The 23,559-nt window shown below is 40.8% G+C and overlaps 1 protein-coding gene across 4 annotated transcripts; it reads right to left on the bottom strand.

Moving 5' to 3' along the window:
* Window positions 1-737: 737 nt before the first annotated feature.
* Window positions 738-19,941, bottom strand: IL20RA (interleukin 20 receptor subunit alpha). Of its 4 annotated transcripts, XM_038134105.1 has the most exons (8): window positions 17,469-17,500; window positions 16,850-16,951; window positions 9,022-9,151; window positions 6,650-6,828; window positions 5,780-5,955; window positions 5,019-5,163; window positions 4,331-4,470; window positions 738-1,866 (listed from the first exon to the last, which is right to left on the bottom strand). In XM_038134105.1, the coding sequence occupies exons 3-8, from the start codon at window positions 9,093-9,095 to the stop codon at window positions 961-963; spliced, it is 1,620 nt and encodes a 539-aa protein (XP_037990033.1). In that variant the 5' UTR covers window positions 9,096-9,151; window positions 16,850-16,951; window positions 17,469-17,500; the 3' UTR covers window positions 738-960. The 4 variants fall into 4 exon arrangements, with proteins under 4 accessions (XP_037990033.1, XP_037990032.1, XP_037990037.1 ...); XM_038134104.1 differs by lacking the exons at window positions 16,850-16,951; window positions 17,469-17,500 and adding an exon at window positions 19,838-19,941; XM_038134109.1 differs by lacking the exons at window positions 16,850-16,951; window positions 17,469-17,500 and adding an exon at window positions 19,838-19,933 and having other exon boundaries at window positions 9,022-9,120.
* Between the last annotated feature and the right edge of the window lie 3,618 nt (window positions 19,942-23,559).

The following is a 23,559-nucleotide window of genomic DNA, read 5'->3' as shown; positions in this document are numbered from 1 at the left end:
AAAAGAAAATTAAGTAAAAGTCTTGCTTTAAAAAATTTTAAGTAAACATTTTTCTTTAAAAAAACCACAAACCATGTACTAGTTTGGAAGTGTACAGATTTTTTTTTGCTTATCCTGTTCAAAAACAAGGAGGTTACCATGAGGTTTTTTGGTGTGCTGGGAGGGGAAAAAAAAAGATTCAGTAAGTGAAAAAGTGACAAGTTTTGAAAAGGAATATGCTATCTGCCCTAGTAAGTCATTTCTAGAATGCCCTGTAGTTTTGCTATCCTAAATATCACATGACATGAAGAAAAAGTGAACTTGCATCAGGAGTGCTGATGAGGACACAGGCAGTAAAAGCAAGCCTGCAGGAACACTTGGTTGGTGTGGCACAGCAGGTGTGGAGAGGCTGAAGCAGTGGTGGGTCTGGGGCAGATCCCTCCCTCCGAGCTGCTCCTGCCATGGAGAGGAGCAGACACTTGCAGGGCATGAGCCAGACAGGTGCTCATCTGCCTGTGCCTAAGGCTGGGTGAGACATGGTCCAGCCAGAATGATTACAGGCATTTCACTGAACCCCTCTGCCCTACATTTCCCCCCAGTTTTTGGTTTGTTTGGTTGTTTTTTTCCCCCTAAAAGTAACTGCTTTCAAGTGCTGGTAATTTGTTTTTGCAGGAATTGCAAGGTGGGAGCATTTTCAGTAAAAATATTTATTTTGAAATATTTTTTTCTTTTTATTTATTTTTAAAAAAAGAGTATAACCTCACAACAATCATATTTTACACAAGAGGCTTATGATTGATGTCATAATCATTTATATCACATCTGGAGACTGTTATAAATAACATTTAATGAACAAATTGTTAAACTGTAATGGTTCCAAAAACTTCAAAACATTAAGACATGTCTGTTCCCCTGAGTCTATCACTCGCTTTAGCAAAATAAACAAGATTTTTCACTTTTGAATATTTTAGAAAATTACTTTCAGTCTTCCATTTCTACATGAAGTCCCCATTGTTCCTTGAACTGCAGGAGATACATTTCTTGGTCCTCAGGTGATTCACCAGTTACCCCTTTGTCATAGAGTCTGAGCAAAATTCCATCTTTGTCGGGATCATCATACTTGAACACTCCTTCACACACCTGATTTTCCACACTGGACAAAGTAGGAATATACAGTCTCCCACTGTGAGGACCCCAGTCAACTAATATGGCCTGCACAGCTTCTTTCTCTGTGAGGCCCTGTGTGGTTTTTCCCAGCTGATGATAGGATGTCTGCCCAGACTTTTCAGTATCCAGGTTCATGAAGTTGATATGAGTTTCACTTGGCAATTCATCTGCTGCTTCAACCACCTTCAAATCAAGTTCCTCTGTTTTCTGTCCCAAACAAAGGTGTATCTCTAGTTGGGGGGAATATGGCTGTCCTGTTTCCATATCAATCAAGTCCCCCAAAGCAACCTGTGGCTCACCCTGTAGCCCCCCAGGGGCAGAAAACTTCTCTTCTAGTTTCTGACCAGGACTGAAGTCTTCGGTCCTCACATCATGCTCATACTCTACAACCCCTGCATTTTTATCTCTCCAAGTATTCTGCATTCCAGACTGGCCATGAGATGCCCAGTTTCCAGTTTGGTTCCCTTCCACTAAAGTATCTTCTTTGAGTGAAATCTCTTCACATGAAAAATCAAGCAAATATTTTGCTTTCAGCACCTGTTCAGAAGGCAAATCCCTCCCTTCAGTGTCATTGTAAGCAGTGTTATAATGGGGACTTTTCCTTTCTGACAGACGTCTGGATTCCTCACAGTCATCCTCATTAACCGTGATAAGGTTGAGCACTATTTTTTCACTTGGTATGAAAACCCATTCCTTGCATTTGTCAGTGTACTGCCACACCTGGAAAGTAAGTATTTTGAGTGGAGTATAATAAAAATACTATCTTACTGCTTCTTATACTACCTCATATTTTTAAAATATAATGCTAGGTTAGACCTTATTAGGAGGTTATTTCAACTTAGGGAAGAAGAAAGTTCATCATATAAGCATTCAAGAAAGTCAATATGCTCTCCTTTTTTACTCTATCTAAAGTAAAACTATATTATGATCAGTTTTCATATCCCTTTCCCCTCCATCCCCATGTCAAAAGAATGGTTAGAACAATTCCGTCAAATACAGGTTTTGTTTCCAAAACAGCATAAACTCCTGTGACTTTGGAGAAAACATCAGTCTTTGTTTTTGGACCACAGATTACTGAATCTATTCCACTCCTTTTAACCAGTGAAAAGAAAACGCAGTCACAACCAGTTCCCACAAGCAGTGTCGGGTAATATGTTAATGTAGAACTTACAGAAAATAAATTAATACCAGGTTTCCTTTCAGAGAGGGAGCTATACATCAGGCTGAAGCACAGTGTACAGAGCCTGCACTGTACAGTCAGCCACAGGCTGCTTTTATGAATCTGTGCAAAACCATCAAATTAAACCATAGGAATCTTTCTGAAATGAGTAAAACTTTTTACAGGAATCAACATTGTATGGGCACTGGTGGGGTGAATAGGAAAAACAACCAGAAGGTGCATTTCAGTGCTTTCAAGCTTGAACGGAAGAGTAAGACCACTAATTGATGTACCAAGTAGTCTGAAAGGTTGCACAGGTCAGAAATGCTGGACAAAAAAAACCAGTTTATTCCATGTACCCCCAGACACACAGGGTGCCCATGTGGAAAACTCAGTGTGTTGGGAAAGCCAGAGAGCATCATTAAAATACCAGGTCTATATTCATTTGTTACCTTAACATTGACTGAATCCAGAGGTGGAGAAATCAAATTGAAGCTCCATGATGGTCATTAAAAAGTGCAATGAACATTAAAAAATTCCCAACATTCAAATTACAGTTTTATTAGAGAAAAAACTCCTGGAGTTAGGAGTTTAGTCTGCTACTGAGTGGGAATTTTTCACTAAGTAGCTCTTCATGCTCTTGGACTTTAAAGAGCTCTGTCCTGTTAGCTGCCCAAGAGACCAAGATATCTCCCCATATCATGGCCTGCATCCCAGGAATAAAACATAAAGAACAAGACAGAAACAGACTTTTTACTAGGGCCTGTCGTGACAAGGGACAATAGTTTGAAAATGGGAGCATTCATTTAGACTGAATATAAGGAAGAAATTCTTTACTGTGAGTGTGGTGAGGCACTGGAATAGGTTTCTCAAGAAGCCGTGGATGCTCCATAAGTGCAAGTGCTCAAAGGCAGGTTGGATGGAGCTTTAAGCAATCTGATCTAGTGGCAGATGTCCTTGCCCACGTCAGAGTGGTTGAACTGGATACCTTTGAAGGCCTCTACCAACCCAAACCACTCTGTGAATTCATGGTTCTGTAATTCAACCAGTGCCTCCTCAAGTGCAGGAGGTATTTCTGTGCACATATGAACACATTGCAGCAGTGACTGCTCCAATCATTCTGAGCCCTTCTGAACTCACAGTCCCACTGTGAAGATTTCTCCTGTCACCTCTGCGCTTCTCTAATCTACAGCAAGATCAGCATGTTGAAACCAACTCCCTTGTATCTCCCATCCCACAGTGTCACGCAGATTGGATTAACATTGGAGTCTTCATTCATTATTATAATTGCATGTTTATGGTTGAGCAACCTCTTAAAAATAGCTGTGAGAAAGTTCTGTTGAGCTCATGAGCTGGAAACCACTAACATTTCATAGACTTTAAGTATTCTTTCTAAAAATCAACAAATTTTGCAGCACTAAGAAATTTGAGAACATTTTTTTGCAAAAAGTGTATTTGGGCTGTCTAAATAACAAAATGTTATTAGACATTTTTGTGTGTTAGGAAATGGTACAGTGTTTCAAAGTATTCTAGAAATCCAGGTTAAATTATCTGTATGATGCACATGTGTTAAATCCTTTACAATCACAATTAAGTGGAAAAATCTGGTATATCCAGTAACAGTCCAAGAAAACATCATGGTGTTTCTGTACTGCTTAATTGTCTTCCCTTCTTGTTTCTGAATTCAACAAATTAATAACTTTTGTCCAACTGACTTTACACAGTGTTTCATCTTTGATAAATTTACAGAGTTCTGACACCCTGACAGACCTAGTGCACCTCAGACCTTGCTTAAGGCAATGACTCTTCCAAGACCAACAGCTCTGTTCTGATCATTGCAAACTTGAGTTATTACTCTGTTTTTCTTGCATTTAGTAACCCTCGATGTGGCTTTCTTTTCTTGATCTCAGTGGCAACTATTTGGAGTTAGCCACAGTTTCCTCCAAGCCTGCTTGAAACCCTGGAAAACACACAGCTCTGCTGGGGTGCCAAGTTTGGCAGTGACCTGCAAGAGAAGACACTTACCAGGTTTGTTGGATGTTTTTGTTTGTGGATGTGAAGATACTTGTGCACCCAATAGCATGCCACAGAAATGAAAAGGAGAGCCAGCATGGTAGGCATAATATATCCAAATGTGATTGTTATAGTCTCATCTTCTGTTTTATCTGTTAATAAAACAAAAGTTTTCATTGTAACACACAACTTCTTAAGGTATGTGGACAGTCATATGTGCATTCACCCCACTGCATTTTGGATACAGAATGCATATGTCTTAGATAAACAAGGAATTTGCAGAAAATGAAAAAAATATATATTTGAGCTACAGGACAATTATTATTATTGTCTAAATGATAAATTAAATTCTATAAAGAAGTAACAACATCTCCCTTAGGTTCTCCTGTTGCTAACTTCAGAATGACCCAGCACTTCTACCCCAAACTGCATTCAAGGAGAAAAAATATTCTCCATGCACTAAAACTCAAAGAATACAGGTAGTTTTCTTCAGAGGTACTGATGTACCTTCCAGTCAGTCCCAGCTATGCTTTATTTGAGGTATAGTTTTCCTTGGTACAAGTGCACAGAGAAGGGAGAAACCATGCTAATTATCACTCTCAAAATGGATACATAAAATCTCACAAGTTTAATCACCGTGATTTTTTCTAACTTGCATCTTTTTTTTTCTTTTTTTTTTAATTTGCCACCTCATACATACCTTTCAGTGTAGTAATGCAATGTTCTTTGGAAAAGCCACTGTCCAAAACTGGTGTGGTGACATGTATCTGCGCACTGACACAATAAGCTGTTCCAGGTTCTAACCAGGGCACAACCAAGGTGTTGTTGCTGATGGAGAAGAACCACTGGAAGACATTAAAAATATTTTCCCCCCCTTTAACTCCTGAGCTACAGAAAGGTCACGAGCATACACATTTTCTGGAAAGGTTGATACTGTAAGAGCTTCCAGCTGCATCCTTTTCTTCCAAATGCAATCAACATTCAAGTTACTTGTTAAGTCACATCCTCTCTGATTATTTTCTCTTCCAATCAAAGATTCTTGTACCACCACTGAACAATTTCATGCTTCATATGCAGCAGGACCATTGGCCACAACTGGCTCACATTCCTGTAGTGGTGTTGCAATAGAGCTAAAGCATCACTCCAACCCTGTCCGGACACACACACCCATGATAGGCACATGGTATGGTTCCACAAAATATTTCAAACTGGGATGTTCTGGAAAAGCCAGGAGCCTTAGGGTAACAGAATTTATGTAGACCTTGGAGTCCAAAGTAAAGTTATTGCTCTATTTCCAGCACCTTTGTGAAAAAAACCTCAACAAACCAGCCAAACAAATAAACACAACCAACCAAACCACCAAACCACATTTGTCTACTACGTATTTGCTAATCTTGGCATTTCAAGAAGCACAGAGCACAGATTTAACAGCAGCAGTTCCATAGCCCTGTCAAAGCTTACCCGCTTCTTTGTTTTTTTGTTGAGGACAGACACATTGTACTGTAGGCCAGGATACACTTGAAGCAGAGATATGGATTCTTCCTCAGGACTTTTCTTCCACTTCTCCGGAGCAGTCAAAATGATTGAAATAGATCTGTCAGTAGAAGATACACTTACCATGGGTGGATCTATTTTAGCTGGAAAAATGAACATGTACAAAAAGCAGTCAAATTCAGTAGAGGCACACTGGTTTGACCAGTTTCATCAAATCAATCATATTACATTTTTGCAATGACTGGGGGAGTCTAAGTAGAGCTTTGAAAATTTATTTATATTGGCAGAAAATTATTTTATCAGATAACTAAGAGGATTTTTACAGTGAGAAAGTGAACACTGACTTGGAATTTTGCCAAGTAAATCCTGGGACTTCTCAGGATAAACAACCTTGAAACTCAATTTACTAAAATAGGCTGAATTATCAGTATGTTCTTAGATTATCTGACACAGATAAGAAATATTAGGCTCTAGAGTATGTTTCCTGATCGGTTTGACAAAGCCATTTCAAAATCAGTTATTTATACTGTGAATGTGCCACAGATTTTATTTGCCTTGAGCAAGGCTTTACCATAGCATTAAAAAGAACTCAGTATATACCAGAATATATATATATATATATATATATATATATATATATATATATCCAAACTCCAATTTTATTATTTCAATTACTTTTGTCAAAAGCAGAAGATAAGAATAAATGTGAAACAACTTAAAAAAATGTAACTTTATGCTAAAATTAAAATATCATACACTGGGAAGGCACATGCAGCGTGAGCACATATTGTTAATCAAGGCCATTGAACATCTGGCTGTGTGCTTAGCTCTCCTTACTGTCTGTTAGAGGGTTGAATCGTGAGGTCTCCATCCAGTCAGAGCATGCCCCATTTAGGAATGCTTTAACACTTGCATAGTATTGCTCTTCATAGTCAGAAGTCTCATTGGAGAGGTCACACCATGTTCTGTTTATATTCCTGCATTCTGGCTTTCTAATCCATTTGCCAATGCCATATCTATATTGAAAAGAAAGAGAAAGGAGCTATACAAAAGCTATTTCCATTATATTGATTGACTCATAATATAATTTTCTCTGTTTTAATATGGCTGATAAAACAGTTTCCATGTTTCACAAAAATCTGAAATTTCAAGGAATCCCTGCTTCAGCTGAGATGAAGCACAAGACTTCCACAAGTTTTTAATGAAATATAAATTAGAATGGGTCCTTTCCAGAAGAAGCCAAATGAAACTAATTGGGATGTTAGTGACACCAACCTAAGTCAAAGTTCACCTGTGCAGACCAGAGATCTCTCAGCTTCATTCTCCACAGCTCTAGTTTAAATTCTAAACACACAATAACAGAGAGAGGACAACTATCTATATGGAAACAAAGAGTTCAGTCAGAATGGTCAGTGACTCATCCTCAAGTATGGACACAGATGATGCTCAAGGTCTCCAAGATGAATTACAGGACTCATTCCTGCCTGATCCCTCATTTTCTAGTTTAAAAGAAAGACTCAACTGGAACACAATGAACTTTAAAACCCTTCTAGTGGCAAAAAGGCCATATATCTGCTGCCAACAATGCCTCGGTACTGACAAGCTCTTATACACTGGTAGAACAAACCAAGATTTCCTTGGAAAATTCCTGTTTGGATTTTCTCAGAAGTTCCTGCTCCTTAAATTCACATTAAGATTTTCCCCTTTGGCTACTAATTAGTAAGGGCGTGTGGCAGCTTCTGCCAGATCACTCACCAGCATTTTCCTATCTCAAGGCCTTTCTCTCCTGGATGGGCAGAGGCACCTGAGTGTTTTTGTGCTCAGTGTGAAAGATAGCCATGCCTATGGCCACAGACTCTTCATGGACCAGCTGGCCCCTCAGAGTCAGTGCAGCCAGTTGTCTCTGAACATTTTACCTCCCATACAAGTCCTGGTTTCTGCCAAGGACAGGGTTAATTTCTTGCCGTAACCATGAGGGGGTGGAGCCCAGAGCTGTGTGGGCATGGCCAAAATCCTAATGCTATTAGATGCCAACTTTCATCAATGCCAGGGGCACAGGAGAAGGATTCTCTCTCCATTCCAAGAAGAAAGATGTTCCTTTCCCATGCAGGAAGCGCGGCGGATGGAGCAGTGTTGGTAACACTGGTCCTGACCAGAGGGAACTTTTTGGGTGGCATGGCTGCAGTCAGGTCGAGCTCTGCACTCTCTCTTTTGTACATTTTTATCATTAATATTGCTGCTTCACTGCTCATTGTCTTATCTCATTGCTGTTTTCAGCAAATGGTTCTTATCTCCTTGTGTGATCTTTGCCTTTTGTGCTTTGCCAGCTAGAGGTGGAGCGGAAGCGAGTGGCACCATGTTTTTTTTTAGCAGAACTTCTGAATTGGAGAACACCATTCCTAAACCATGACAATAATTAACTGCTGAGCACTCTTAAATTACAGGAAACTTCTAGAGATCGGCATTCATTTTACTGAAAATGTTCCTAGATTGAGGGAAGCATAAATGTTAAAGATTGGGAGCATTACATAATCTGTGACAATGGTGTTACACCTATTTAGAAGCCAAACTTCTATCACTGCCCTTCAAAATGACGCAGTAGGAATAAAGGAAATGGAGTCTGGTTCTCATGCAAATTCCTTGATACTCTACTGAGGTGCAGACCTTGACAATGTAAGTGCCTGATTCCAACCACAATACTTGGTTTTGTACAATGCTTGGTAACATCAGTGGATTTTCTCCTAGAGAGGCTTGCTGGATCAAAATAAATCTGAGAGAGAGGGTCTGTCAGGAAAGAGCAATGACACACTGGGAATTATTAATATTGATTGAATCATACATCTCTATATCCATTTAAGTGTGTACAGAGGATGCATGCAGACAGATACCAGTCCACTGCGCAGTTGTTCTTCATCCTTCTCTCTCATTTTAGGAGGAATGCCTCTGAAAGCTTCCATAGTATTAGAATGTTGCTTCCCACACTTCTTTTGTAGGAAGACTATCCTCTTATACATTTTTAACTTGGTGTGAAGTAAACAGTGCCAGAAGCAGAAATTAGAAAACACGCTGCTTAATTCTAGCTCACACTTTAGTTCTTTCTTTACTTTATATCAGCAATACTTTTCATGAAGCTGGGTTTTCTTTTTAAATTATTATTTTAAATGCTAAAATAGAAGTCAGTGGAAGATAAAATAAACAAGCCAACTTACACTGCATACTTCACTTTGTAGAGTACTCCATCACCTGTGCCTTCTGGTGCTGACCAGTGAAGGACATTTTTCATATTTATAGATTCAAAACGGACATTCCTAGGGTTGGGCAAAGAACAATACAACTCTCCTGAGAAAGAAAATAAGAAAGGAACAACATGCACTAAGAATCAGCAGATGCATACACTCCCAAACTAGCCAAGACAGTAATTTAAAAAAAGTTATCTTTTGTAGCATTCAAAGCATAATGTGGTTGGCTGTGGGAGATAAATTTTTTATGTGTCCCCACCTAGTGCAGTCTCAAATTCCATCTTTAGGAGTGTGTTTTTTCTCTAGCAAAAATGGCTTTGCCATTTATGACAAGCATGGAAATATTCAGGATCTGGAAGCTAAAACTAGAAAAGCTAGGCCTAGAAGAGACACGCATTTTTAAAATTGCAACTGTATTCAAATATCAGAAAAATTTAACACTGAAAATTTAAAAATATCCTTAATACTTTACTAGGATCTACTTGTAGTCTAGTGGACTTTTAAAGGGCTAACCACGCATTAAAAAAAAAGACACACAGAATGTACTGCAAACACAGCTTTACAAACTGAAGTGTGACTTTACTCTGGAGAATTGGACTAGATGATCACAACAGCCCCAGTGTCATTTGATCATCCATTTTGATTCTCCAGAAAGTCAAAAACAAACTTCTACTGTAAGGTCACATCTAACTTGCTGTTCATTGCACCAGCTTTTGAAATTAATAAATAGGCAAATTTCAGTGTCCTAAGAACACAGTTTCAGATCTTTCTGATACCCACCTCCAATCTAATAAATGTCATGAAGGTCCCCACAATGCTAAATTGCTTGCAAAACAAAGCCTATGGGCCCAGGGGAAGAGTCCCAAGTTCAAAGTTATGACTCCAGCCACAGCTACTGCCATGCTCTGGGGGGGAGCAACCCTGAGACCAGCCCTGAAGCTGCCACTGCTGGGAAGGAGCTTCCCATTGCATGTAGCCACAAGAGCTTAATAGGGAAGAGAAAAAGCGACTCTGTGGTTTTTCAGGACTTTTCAAAACCCTTTAATCTCCTTTTCCAGGAACGTAATTCTAGTTCTTGAGATAACAAAATGAGGCAAAGAAAAGGGGAAATAAAATAAACCTGTTCAAATGAATAGTCCTTGAACTGTTACTTCTGTATATAGACCTAATGGTATTTTTGTAGTATATTTTGCTATTACTAGAGCAATAGTGTTCATCCTCCTGTATATGTAACTATAGTTGCTTTTGTAAGCAAAAGTCACCACCATTTTCCTGATTAATGTGCAGACTTCTATCTATCTTTGGGCCAAACAATGGAAGATTTTTTTCTCTTCAATACATTTATTAAAACAATCTCCTTGCAGCTCTGTAGAGACCTATTACTTCAAACTGTCTCAGTGCAAACTCTTGGTTTTCCAAGCCTCTAGCTGCTCATTAATGCTGTACTGGTTTATACATTCATCTGTGTCTTCAGATCACAACACTGTTCATCTAAGGTATTTCAAATGCTGCTCTCTTTTATCTTTAGCACTTAGACAGCATTCACTGGCTTCCATTTTCTAGTCAGAGAACAAGTTTTGTCAGGCATAGTCCTTAGGGCAAGCTTATCTATTTACAAAAAGTAGAAAGTCCCATTTCCTTGACACTTGGATGCAGAAATGTCCCATGACAGTCAGCCTGTAAGACCTCAAACCATAGGCTTGGTAGCAACATAAAAAAGTTCCAGGATGCCGGGGGATATAAAAGCAGCAAAAGGGATTCTCCAGGAATTTGCCTTATTCTAACACTAGCTTCCAAGTGGGAGATACACAATCTAGAAAATCAAAGGTTTTCACTTCACCTAAATAAATATCCTCTGCAATTGCTTTAAGTGAATCCAAATGTAAAGATGAAGCTGACCAGGAGAGCTGAGAAAGTTGTTTGCCTGTACCTTTCTACATTTGTTCACCCTTATTTTAAAACATTTGTATTCCTCAAGCACATTTTAAAGTAGTAAGAGTCATGAGTTTGGCTGTTACCTTAAAACATTTTAAAACTATTTACATGTGAAGCTGGCTCTTTGACATTTTAAATTTTTTTTATATTTTAATTTCCCTCCTCCCACTGTGGTTTCTGCTGTGGTAAATGAAGTTTCAAAACACAAACACTGACTGCAGCAGAGGAGCCAATCTCAGCATGCAGAAGCCACAGATTGTATCTTTACAAGATTTAAAGCATTACAACACTGCTGGTGTGCTCGCACCTACCCCGGCTCAGTGAGATTTGGAAGGCAAAGGGACTGAGACCGTTAACTTTCCATGAGATGCAAAAACAGAGATTTGGTTTCTATTTATAGTTTTGCCCCTTTACTAAAAAGGTCCTGCCCTTACAATAAATTGTACAAGTTAGTTATACCACAATTCTGCACATGTAAAACAAGAATAAAACTACCATACTCTTCTGTGTCTCCAGGAAGAATTAAGAATAAAGTCCTTCATGTCTATTTGGTGATTAATAGTATTAGGAGGCATGTGTAGAGAACAGATCATACATAGAGCTTGAATGGTTCCATGGCTATCAGTCAGGAAAGAATTCAAGTATATGCAACAGCTGCATGTTTCAGTCTTTTAACTTGTCTTCAATCTTTCAGTTTCTAGTCTTTAAACACGTGACATCCAGATGTATTCTGATTTTATTTCCATTTATTGGGATTAATGGCATGGGTGTCACATAGAGCATTTTCAGTTTGTACTGGCCTAAGAGCAGAAATCAGTCACCCATTTGCTTTGCTAGCTTTAGTCTGCCACAGTGATTGCTACCAATGGCTAGCAATGGAAAGTCAATCACTTTCCATTTCACTTTTTTTTTTACAGCTAAGTCTCTTCATTAATTCATCGCATGGAAAAAAAATGACACCCCTATTACTGTCTTTGGAAAGGCTGTAAATCAAACCTTGAGTAATATCATTGTTTACATCTTCACGACTGACGCCTGGACTGGAAATAAAGTAATAATACAGACTTGCAAACTTCACCACAAGGAACAGCCAAGTCCTCTTCTTAGAATAAGCTATAGTGAGGCTCTCCAAAACAGACATGGCTTAGCCTGAAAACACCTTTGCATGTGAGTGAAAAACCCCATTGACGTCAGTGACATTATTCACATGAGTAAAAGTCTGCATGGCAGGTGCTTCATCTTCTCTTTATGAGATCTCCAGCCAGGTTTAAAAACTTGGTCAATTTTAATCACATAGAGCTCTCTGCCAAGTACATGCCTTGCTCAAGTCAGTACTGTTCAAAGCTCAGTTCTGGTTATAGCCACATCTATCTATCTACACACATGCACAAGGATAAACACACACAAGTTCCATGTTACAACCATTACCCATTCAGTGCATCTGTGCTTTCCCTGCTAGGAGGTCCCCCTGCCTGTTTTGGTGACAAACAGCTGTGTTTAATGGCAGTGCTGCAGAACAAATACAGCTGCAACTACCCATGTCCTCTGGCTCTAAATAGATTTTTTAGCTTTGCACTTCAGTTGGATAACCCAGCAGCTGCAAAGCATAAAAATATAAAAATACAGAAAAGATTATTTTTTCTATGCAGTGACAAAAATTTTGGGGTTGGGGGAAGGCAGAGGACCCACTGAAAGCTGACCTATTGGTATCCAAGTGCCTCCTGTGTGACCACTGCTGTTTATTGTAGCCCTCTCAAGCAGAGTGATCATCTACTCTATTTTACTGTGGCATGGCACAGAGGTGCAAACACCAAATTATCCAATCAAATACAGCGACATAGAAGATCGCAGAACCTTCTAGATAACTGTAGGATACAATTTAAGACAGGGAGTGGTGTGGAAAGCATTAAGATAGAAAGATGAGCCTTACTGCAACAGTCATGCTACCCACAGCAGTAAAAGCCGATAACTCCTCCCCTACAATCATCTCAGAATTCAGAAGAGGAACTGCTTTTCTGACAATGGCTTCAGCTGTGGTCATATTTTCTTATACAAAGTGGCCCTTGGGAGCACCTCTGATGGGAGGGAAACCTTTGTGCTGGGTACTGAATTTGTGGGCATCACTGCACCTGTGCCTCGGCATTTGCAGCCTTCAAGGCCATGGATTGAACCCTCACTTACACACCTCAGAGAGGGGACAGCGTTTCAAACAGGCTGAGCCCCTGATTTACCTTTTCCCAGTGGTAGCTTAGACCCACCAGTGAAGCATCAAGCAATTAAGGATCACTCTAGGACACGCTGCTTCTGGCAACAAGTGCTCTAAGCCACAGCCCTTTCTTTAGTCTTTCAGTTCAAACTTGGGTGATTTCCACCATATTCCTATGACATCTTGTTTTCTCCTCCTATGCTGTTGCTCTTCATTTCTTGAGGCATTTTTTTCTCTTTTCTTTCTTCAGCTCATCTGTTTTGATCATTGTGTTGTTCTTGGTGAAAAATAGTCCCTCAAACACATGGCTAAGTATAACATAAAATAGAAATGGTCATACTCAGAGCAAGTGTTCATTTGGCATCGTGTTCCATGTCCCTCACAAGCAGAGTGTTGGGGCTGTCTTTTCTGGCACATGTCCAGCTCCAGGCAAGTCAGCACTGGCCATGCAGGAATGCAAGGGAGTGCACCAAGGGGTAAACAGGGGGACTGAGCCAAAATTGGAGATCATAAATTATACAGAGAAAGGGAAACCCAGCAAAGCCAGGAATACACTTTAGCAAATGTATTACTTACTCATCATCTTAGCAGCAATTTAAACAAATGAGTAAAGTTATTAAAAATTAGGTGATCCTGAAAGCTTTTCTCTATGCAGATTGTTTTTGACTCAAACTCAGCAAACCAAATAATGAGGAAGAGAAAAAAGAGCAGGAGGAAGAGGAGGAGGAGGGGTACGTAGGAGCCATTACAGCTCAGCTGCCTTTCTCCTGGTGGGTTGCTGGAGCTCTCGTGTTGCAGGGTGTGAAGTCAGGTTAGTGAAACCCTCTGACCTGAGCAGCACTGGTGGGAATGTGGGGAGGAGCACAGAGGTGATTTCCTGTTCAAGTCATAGCAGCACTCGAGAGATAACCACAAAGCACACTCTTTGCTCTTCCACAAGAGGAGCCCATCACTCCCATCACAGCCTGTTCAGAGGGGCATGGGGAAGAAAGACAGGGACAGAAAGGCAAACATAAGACTGCATGAAAACCAGGTGGTGGAGCAGATGGAAAAACTTGAGGGAAGAGGTGGGGAAAAATGGGAGAAGGATGAGACTGGGGCACGTGGGGTTTGTTTTTCAAGAAATGGACCGGCTGCCATTGGAAACAGGTGAGCCTGAGGAGGTAATTCGTCACTGTGAGTGGCGATACAGCCAGAAGAACAGCAGATACAGAAGTGGGACTGAAGCTGTGGCTTGCCCTGACAGGCTCTGCTCCTCCATGTGAAGCCTTGCCGTTATTCATCCAAACCATGCCCTAACTTACCCAAAACACTTCTAAAGAGAATATAGGTCAAAGGACATTTCAGATTCAGTCCAGAAATATCCAGCCTCAGAAAGGAGGAGAAAGTCTTCCCAGTCCATTGAAGGCTTGTTAAGAGACAGCTGGAGAGGACCATGGCAGCTGACACCCATTCCTTTTTGCTACCATGTATGAAATAAAATAAACTGAATTTTCTTTCCACTGTGTTGAAAGTTTGCAAGTACAGGAGCAGAGTTCCCACCACCTTCTCCATGCCTTGCTGCAAACACCTTTGCTTGATGCACTCCAGCAAAAGTTATTGTAGATACGTTTTCTGTTAATTTTGTGCGACCAATACTGGCCTGAAACAAGCAAACAAGGTGAGTGAAATTCAAGGTGGGCTTGTCTGAAATTAGTCACAGCCCTTTCAAGGCTTTCAGAGTTGTAATCTGACTGAAGTGTTTTGTGCTTGATGGTTTGATTTGGTTCCAGTGTGGTTCTTTTTGTTTTGTTTTTAATTTAAAATGGAAAGAGGTTTTGTTAAGTTTGACATACAAAACCATTCTTTGTCAAAAAGAACTACATTAATTTTAAAAGCCCAGTGGCAACACAATGCCATGACGTGATAGCTGTTTTTATTTGAAATACTAAAAATTGCCTGACTGTTTGGTGTTTAATGTTGAGGTTTTCCTTTTCTACCATGAACATGTTTAGCACTGCCAATTTAATGCTGCTTAGATCAATCACAATGAACAGCCAAGAAAATGCAAACTTAGTTAGAATATCTCTGACATCTTACATTTGTTTTTCAAAGTATCCAAGAGTTAAGCTTTCTATTTGAAATATTATAAAAATGATGCTCTGTGACAGTTATCAGCCAAATTGCCATACATCACATTTTGGTACACTCCCAATCCATCTTTACGTAACATATCGATCTTTTACATATAAATTGAACCAAAAATATGTTTGGCTTTCATAATTCAGCACTGACTAACTGCTTTAAGGCAACAACAGTCCGATTAGAGCTAACAACATTATATTTATTGCCTAATAGATGTTGCTCCTTGCTCTGTGACCTACCGATGGCTTTTCTAGAAAAGGGATTTTGCTTTTCTTGGGAGTCAAAACAATTTTAATTAGTGAAATCCACAATTCTGAATCCACATTTCGCCTTGGACAGGAGATTGAATGTAACATTGATGGGGGATGAGCACTTGCCTTTCCTTATGAGGGAAAGGCAATCCTAAGAAGATGAAAATTGAACACCTTCTGCACCTGAGATTTGAGAGGAAGGACCAACACTCCCTAAAAGCTTGTAATGCCTCACCTCTCACAGGCAATGCCTCTGGGAAGGAACTGTTTGCAGAGAACTCCTGGGGCACCTCTCCATTGGTGTGAGACTGAACAGAAATATGTTGCCTCTAAGCAATATCCCAAATCATTGGCACACCAAGTACAAAGAAAAGAGCTGTATGCCATTTAAAATTCTATCTAGGGATAGTCCTGAGTTCCAAAGTTCAGGCTCTTACAAAGTCAAGCTTCTTAAAGTACAGGAGTTCTTGTTCGCCTCATAAAGGGTGGCTTTTCTCTCTCTTACTTGCAGATAATCAATAAAACTTCTCGGGGAGAACTCAATCAGAAGAAATCTGTACAAGCCAAAACTACAAAACCAAACATAAGCAGAAACTACATACACACACAAATGACTTGAGTTATCCTAACCATTTGCTTCTCTTGGAACTAAGACTATAAAGGTCACTAGACAACAAGAGCCAAGGAAAGGAATGGCTATCAGCTACAGTGATGAACCTGAGTGTTTGCACGGGGAGCTGCAATGCACATCTAAGTTTTGGGCTTTAATCACAAATCCCAACAGTGTTGGAAGTGCCTCTATGGAATGAACTGCCTCCTTTAACCATTTCCATCTCTAATTATCAGGCAATAAGAACTTGAGGAATCACACACAAAGCCAAGTACTAGGGCTAGGTGGCAGTGTTGTCTAGAATAGCCATTGGAAGATGAGAAGGTAAGGATAAGCCTTTCAGCTATATCAACATGACACTCCTTCATAAACTGCAGTTCTCCTTATGTCAATATCCATTTTTATTTATTTCTATGTTACACTTACTCCTCCTTCCTTCACAGTAGCAGAGAGCAAGGAAATGTTGTGCAAAAACACCAAGCTCAACCCCTCCATATACTTCCACTCTTATTACTGAAGGTTTATGCTCTCTCTGGTAAACACACAGATTATCACCAACACACCTGTATTTCAGTCCTGCAAAGTATATAGGTATACATGTACTAGGTTATACAAAATACTATATGCACAAAATTTTCAAGCCAAGAGTTAAAAAAAATCATTCTATTTTACCATTTTTCCCCCACTGCTTTTCGGATCTCTAGCTTTTTATTCTGTATTTTCCAGAACGACTTCAAAAGAGATGTTTTGCACATTCCAGTACAGTTCTACTAACTGTGAAAGAAAACAAATGGAAATTTGCTTAAAGAGAGGCCTGAAGCTGCTTTTTAAACTGCTATTTATTAGTAAAAATATGACAAAGTGGAATATGAAGGACCTAAATTAAATTAGGTGTGTCAATGCAGAACAAGCAACTTACACTGCTATTAGCAAACATTAAAAAGGGGAAACTTTCAAGGTTGCATCACATGAAATGTAGTTGATATAGCCCCATATCAGCTCCAGTGGGATCCAAGGCTGGATGTATGCTAGCAAGGACTGCAACCCAGTATAAGCAGGTCTGTTAGATTAAAATGTTTATACTGAGAAAATCTTGTCTACATGATATACATTTCAGGTTTTTTGCATTTTAACTATTGCACCAGCTGTCCTTGCACTAGATACAGTGATGAAGCACATCTTCAATGACAGCTTCATCCGGAAGAAATCGAATTCCAAGACTGTGTCACAATACAGACAAAAATACAGTAAGCGAAATTATTGAGATTTGCTTCAAAATCACATGCCTTACCTGAATGAAAATAGTAAAATGTGTCTTAAATAAATCAAAACGCTTCTAGTTTTGCAGTACAGCATTAAGGCTCATTTCCCTTTCCTCAAAATACGGATTCACTGTAGTAGCAAGTGTCAAGTGCATTCTTTCTTCTGTGTGGATCTACAAGAGACAGACTGGACTCTATGGGCCAAGGATTTCAAGGTTTCTCTAACTGCAGAAGAATATAATTAGGGAAACTTCCAATAAAAGCAAGCAGAAGGATTTTAGATGAAGCTTGGTAAGTTAATAGACTAGTATTCCACCACTTAGAAAATTCAGGCTGTTCCTTCATATCCTTATCAGTTCCTCACAAAAATTGCTAAACACTTCCATGTGGTAAAGAGGAACGTGCTTGAACATGCTGGAACGTTTCTTGATTCCACTGATTAAAAAAAATCCATTTTATTTTGCTTTTTCTGCACTTTTTTATTTGTTCTACCGTAAAGATTTTTAAATGGTTGAGGGAAACCAATGAATAAAAAAAACCCAATTGCAATGACAAGTGAAATTTTTATCCTTGCTGAGATAGTCTGTTAGGCACAGTTCATAGACAGCAGGGCCTGAAAACAATTAGAGAGTGCTAGAACAGTAGGTGTAATCCAGTAAGGGTAAAATCATGCCCACTAACGCACCACAGTGAAAACAAAAGTTGTCTTGCAAAGGTCAAGCTATAATTTAGCATTTAAATGCTGCTGCTGTGGAGTTCAGAAAGTTACTCGATAAGAGATCCCAAGGAGACAGGCACAGGACAGATCCCGTAAGATGTAAGAATCCGAGTCTGCAAAGTCCTGCTGTAAAACTGCTTTCCGTGGCAATTTGGTCCTGGTTTCTTCTGTTGGAACAAAGTATCTAAAAGGGACTCCTCTACCTATCATTTCACTTCAGAGGAAGAACATGAGCACTGCTATGACAGTTCTACACTTCATATAATTTCTTCCGTTATTAGCAAAGTACTGCCAACATTTACTGACATTCACGGTCTCACACTGAAAAAGATGAAAATGAAAGCTCTAAGTCTTCAGTGAAAGGCACAGCTCTCCCTTAGTCTTGCTGACTGTCAACAAAACCCTGAAATCACATCCACTTAAAACCTCAGGAATGTGCAAACAGATTGCCTTCTGCCTTGAACATCCACTAGACAAAAGCAGCATAACCCCCTGGACATTTTTCTAAACTTTCTTTGGAATCAAAAACAGTAGCAAACACATTTTAAAGTTTGTTGTTGTTTTTTTTTTTAAAGGATAACTGAATGCCAGTTGTACAGATTTTCCACAGCACTTGCACTGATTACATCAGACTTAAATAAGATGAAAATTATGTGGTCAGTTACTTAAAAAGAAGCTGGCACTGGTACCTCTGAAAGCAACTCAAAATCACTGATGCATATGGGAGTAGTTTGTCAAAAGAGTTAGCTGGGACACAGCAGTGGTGCTTGAAGGCATTCAGGATATGGAGAACTCTCCTCACTGCCGTCCAGCTCTCACAAGATCAGAAAGTTTTGCTGTGGAGTTAAATGGGAGCAGACTCTGTCTTTATGCATTGAGTTTTGGAGGCTACACTTGCAGCAGAGAACAAAAGCACAAAGGCAGAGGAGGTTTCTTAGAAGATCTGCTAATCCCTCCCTGACTCGCTCCGTTTTTTAACCGGAGATGCATAAAAAAGAGAAATAGCGTATGATTTTAACAGCAGCAGGGGACTCCCCCTGCACACAGGTTTTTAAGCTCATTCCCACTGGGTAACATCCTTGCCCATGCCGAGACAGTTCGCTCTTTGAGCAGCTCCCACAGCCCACTCCAGCTTCCATCTCTTTTGCTCCCTCTGTCTCTCGTGCTTGGATGCCACCATATGATACAGTCAGCAGGTGGGAGACGGGACTTGGAACCACTCGGGACTGTAACCCACGAGCTGGGTATCTCTGCCAAAACCCCACCCTGACCTTTGTTTTAATCTAGCGCTTGACTGCTCAGTTCGACTCCTGAGGGTGGTGCCTGTCAAACAGAAAAGAGCCTACAAACACCAAAGGTATTTGGGGAATTACCCAAATGGGTATAACAAAAACTATCTCAAGATCACACTATCAACTTGGAGCTGACAGCAAAATCAATACACAGCTTCAATTCCAGCTTAATTACAGACAAAAGGAAAAGATGAAGCAACATTACAGAAATACCCAGCTCTCCTCCTCCAACCGAAACCGCGAGCACCGAACGCACGGCTGTCTAGGGCGGAGGGCACGGAGCGCCCAGCCTTGCTCCGGGGCTGACGGGGCAGAGCTGGGCGCGGAGCCGCGGCTCGCACTCCCAGCCGGGGAGGGATGCTGGTCCCCGGGCAGCGCGGGCACCCACCTGTGCGCGCCGCGGGGCTCGGCGGCAGCAGCAGCGGCAGCAGCGACAGCAGCGACAGCACCAGCAGCCCGGCGCCCATCGGGGCCGCATCTCCGGGCAGGGCAGGGCAGGGCAGGGCAGGTGGGAGGAGGGAGGAGCAGCCGGGCGGGCGGTGGCGCTCCGGCGGGGCCGTGCGGACGGGGGGGGGGGGAGCTTCGGGAGCCGGCGAGCTCCCGGTGACGCTGCCGTGACTGCGTCGTGCCGCCCTGACGCCGTCTCCGAGCTGCGGGGTGATCTCTCCTGCGTCCCTCTCCTGCATCCCTCAGTACTTTCACTGATGAATAACTCCCCCTCGAAACCACCGTCAGACGTGAGTGGAATGCTCTTGCACACCACCCCTCCCCCCCCTTTTTTTCTTATATGAAGCTGAAGGCTAACGTGGTACGTCACTGGGTGTTCAAAGATACGATTTTCCCCACCACTTCGCATTTAATTGTGTGTTTGAAGGTGGAAAGAGGCTGTGGAGTCTCCATTCTTGGAGACACTCAAAATCCATCTGACGGAGCTGAGCGTCCTGTTCCACCTGACCCCGGTTGGAGTAGGGGGGCTGCAGAGGCATATTCTCACCTCAGCATTTCTGGACTCGTGAGAAATAACATGTTTTTGCTGCGAACAGAGCTCTTGCTGAGTGTGTGTGGAGCTGCTCAGTGCAGCCCTCACCAAGAGCAGGAGATGAGGGGACCTGAAAGTGTGCACGCTGTGCTTGTGGGTGCTACAGACTGAATACTTGGGGAGGCTCTAGCAGTTGAAGGTGCTGAGACATCAGCCCTTCTTCCCTTCGATGCCAGCTCCTTTCCTGCCAGCTGACCTGATTTGCTGTCCTCCCACTTGTTATGTTCCCTTCAAGTTTACGTTCTCCATCTTGGCAAACTTTTGCCAGTTTTTGTTCTCTTAGTCCTTTCATCACCAGACACTTCCCTCAGGCCTTTCTGTATAAAAGGAGTATCATGCAAACCGGAGCCAGGTATCAATGAAACTGCTACAGATCCATGCACTGAAGTGATGGTCAGCATGGGCTGACTGGTAAAACAAAAGGCTGTGTTTGGAAATCATTGTCTTGCTTGTTTATCTAATTCCAATTTGCAGAAGATGAGAAACTGTACATGATACATGTATAGGGTAATATATTTTGTAAGCATATATATCCATGTAGACATATACACTATAGTGAAGCTCCTGATGGACCTCTCTCCCCTGTTGCTGTTTCCATGTGTTCTAAACTTGTTTCTCTCCCAGTTAGCTCACTCTGTCACTCTGTGTCTTCCCTGCAATTCCTGCTTTTTTGCCTCTTGTGCTGTGTTAGGAAGGGGATACTTGGTGCCTTTGTCTGGATACAGAGGCCCACTCTGAAAGTATGGTGGGAAAATGACGTTTCTAGCCTCAATTCTGACTCCACAGACAAAACAGCTGTTCAAAGTTCAAAGACGTGGTCACAGGGCAAATAATCCTGCTTGCTCATGGCCTTAACTATGCATACAGCGAGTGATGAGAGGTAGTATGTGAGCTCAGGTGCTCATCTGGACGGTGTCTCTCCTCTCAATAAACTTTGGCCAGATTTTTCACAAAGACTTTGATGAAAGATGACACTACTTTCTCTAACTGGAGGTTTTTCCACATTCAGCTGAATGTGGATTCTTGCACTCTTGTTGATAAATGGCATTTTAAGCAGATTTTGGGAGAAGAGGCCTTCCAGTGGTTTTTTTATTCTTCTACCCTTGTTCTTGAAAATGTCCCAGCTGACTTGACTTAGGAAGACTGCAGCCTGGCTTTAGACTGGAAACTCTGTCACAAGTGGCTGAAGTTTCTGAGTATTATAAAGAATGAAAGTAGCCCCTCAATTTCAGTGTCTCATTTTTCATTTTCTTTTTTATCTTGAAGGGAAAAATTAATACCCTTTTCCTGCCAGAGTTTGGAACTGCCAATATGATTTGCGATCACCTCTGCTTCCATCTTCACCCATGACAGTGGAGCTTTGTCTCCATTGTAGTTTGATCTTTTTCCTCTCCATCTCTATTTTTTTTTGCCTAAAATAAAAGATGTATATAAGAAATTAATGATAGAATAATCTCATTTTAGCAGGACAGGATCTCTCTCATTTACATTACAGCAAATTTGCACTTAGCCTGTAACTTCCACAGATTTACTCAAGATTGATTGTGCATGAGAGTGGTTAGGAGTAGAATTTAACTGCTGTATAAGGTGACTAAAGGATTGAATAGGGTGAAGAATTTATTCTTTGTTATAAAAAAATAGTTAAAGAAGTTAATTCAGCTATATAATCAAAAAAGTCAGAAGAACATTTAGGATTATGTATCATAAATGGAAAAAAATCCAGTCATTGACATTTTCATTTATTCTTCTTTTTAGCTGGGTGTTGAAATAGTGTTGGGATAAGCTTCTGCCTTTGTCAAATGATTGTGAGAAAGAGATGATAATCTTTCCTGATAGGATGCTATGTTACAGGTGTTCAGGAGCAGTTTACTTCTCCAAGGAACTTGCTGGCAGGCTTAAGGGGTTTTTTTTCACCTGACATCCTTTGTCCCAGAAGCCCAGCAGGAGGAAGGAAATTCTGTGTTTTATAGGGTGGGGAGTGTTAACCCACTTGTTTGCATCAATCTGGGACTGTGAGTGCCCTTTTTGATTTTCTTTCTCTTTCCCTGATCACACGAGCTGCAGTTGAAATCAAGTAATAGTTGTGCTTTTCAACAATCTCCCTCTCATCCTCAGTGCCGTTTGAATTTCTGAGAAATATATTTATTTTGCAGAACAGTGCACACACAGCTTTTGGCTCCAAGGCTACCTGGAGTCCCAGGCTCCTTTCTCAGTCTCAGTTGCTGTTGACAATTTCATTGGAAATCTGCCTGAGTGGGGCTGGCAGTGTCTGGCCTTGTGTTTCTGCCAATTGATGGTGATGTGTTGACTGTGCTTGGGTGGTGACTGAGCTGGGTGTGTGAGCAGGTGAAGAGTGAGGTAGATGGACTGCACAGATATTTCTACAGACCATATTTATTGTCTGCAAGCAATAAGAAAAGCCCTGTCAGGACAAAATGGAGTTTCAGTCAGGATCATCACATCCTAGATGCATCCCACTGGATCTGGGCCTGCTATCAGTGAAGACAAGAACTTTTCTGAGACTTTTCCTCCTGACAGCAAATGGAGAGATGGTCTTAGAACAATTGAGGGCATGTGCTTTACTCTGTAAATAGTTTAACTCAGGAGTGTAAATGAAAGAGTCATTTCAAGGCATATAGCATCAGTCATTGCCAAATGTATTCAATAAGAACAACATAAGAACTAGAAGGAACAGGGACCTTCAGACATGTGGCCACAATCCAATCTAGCCTTGCACTACTGATCTTTCTATGGAAATTTTTTAATTGTTGTAATTTAAGATGCAGGTAGGCTGCCTTGGACAATTTTTAAATTATACATGGAAAAGATAAACCTACACTGTTGCTCAGAAAACATTTCAGAAAATTTTTGCCTTTGCATTCTTTCAACAGAACAGTAGCAGTGTACTATTCTTTAGAGGAACTTAAAGAAAAAGTGCTTGAAAGCACTAAAAGGTGCTATCAGACTTATGTTTTGAAATCCAGATGTAGAACTGAGAAAGGTGCAGTTTGTTTTTTTTGTGCTCACTGCAGGAACAAATCTGTGTCTTGTGTAACCTGACCAACCGCTTT

The sequence above is a fragment of the Motacilla alba genome, chromosome 3 (genome assembly GCF_015832195.1).
Source record: "Motacilla alba alba isolate MOTALB_02 chromosome 3, Motacilla_alba_V1.0_pri, whole genome shotgun sequence".
Lineage (NCBI taxonomy): Eukaryota > Metazoa > Chordata > Aves > Passeriformes > Motacillidae > Motacilla > Motacilla alba.
Note: the sequence above shows the minus strand (reverse complement) of the source record. Positions and strands in the feature narration are given on the sequence as shown.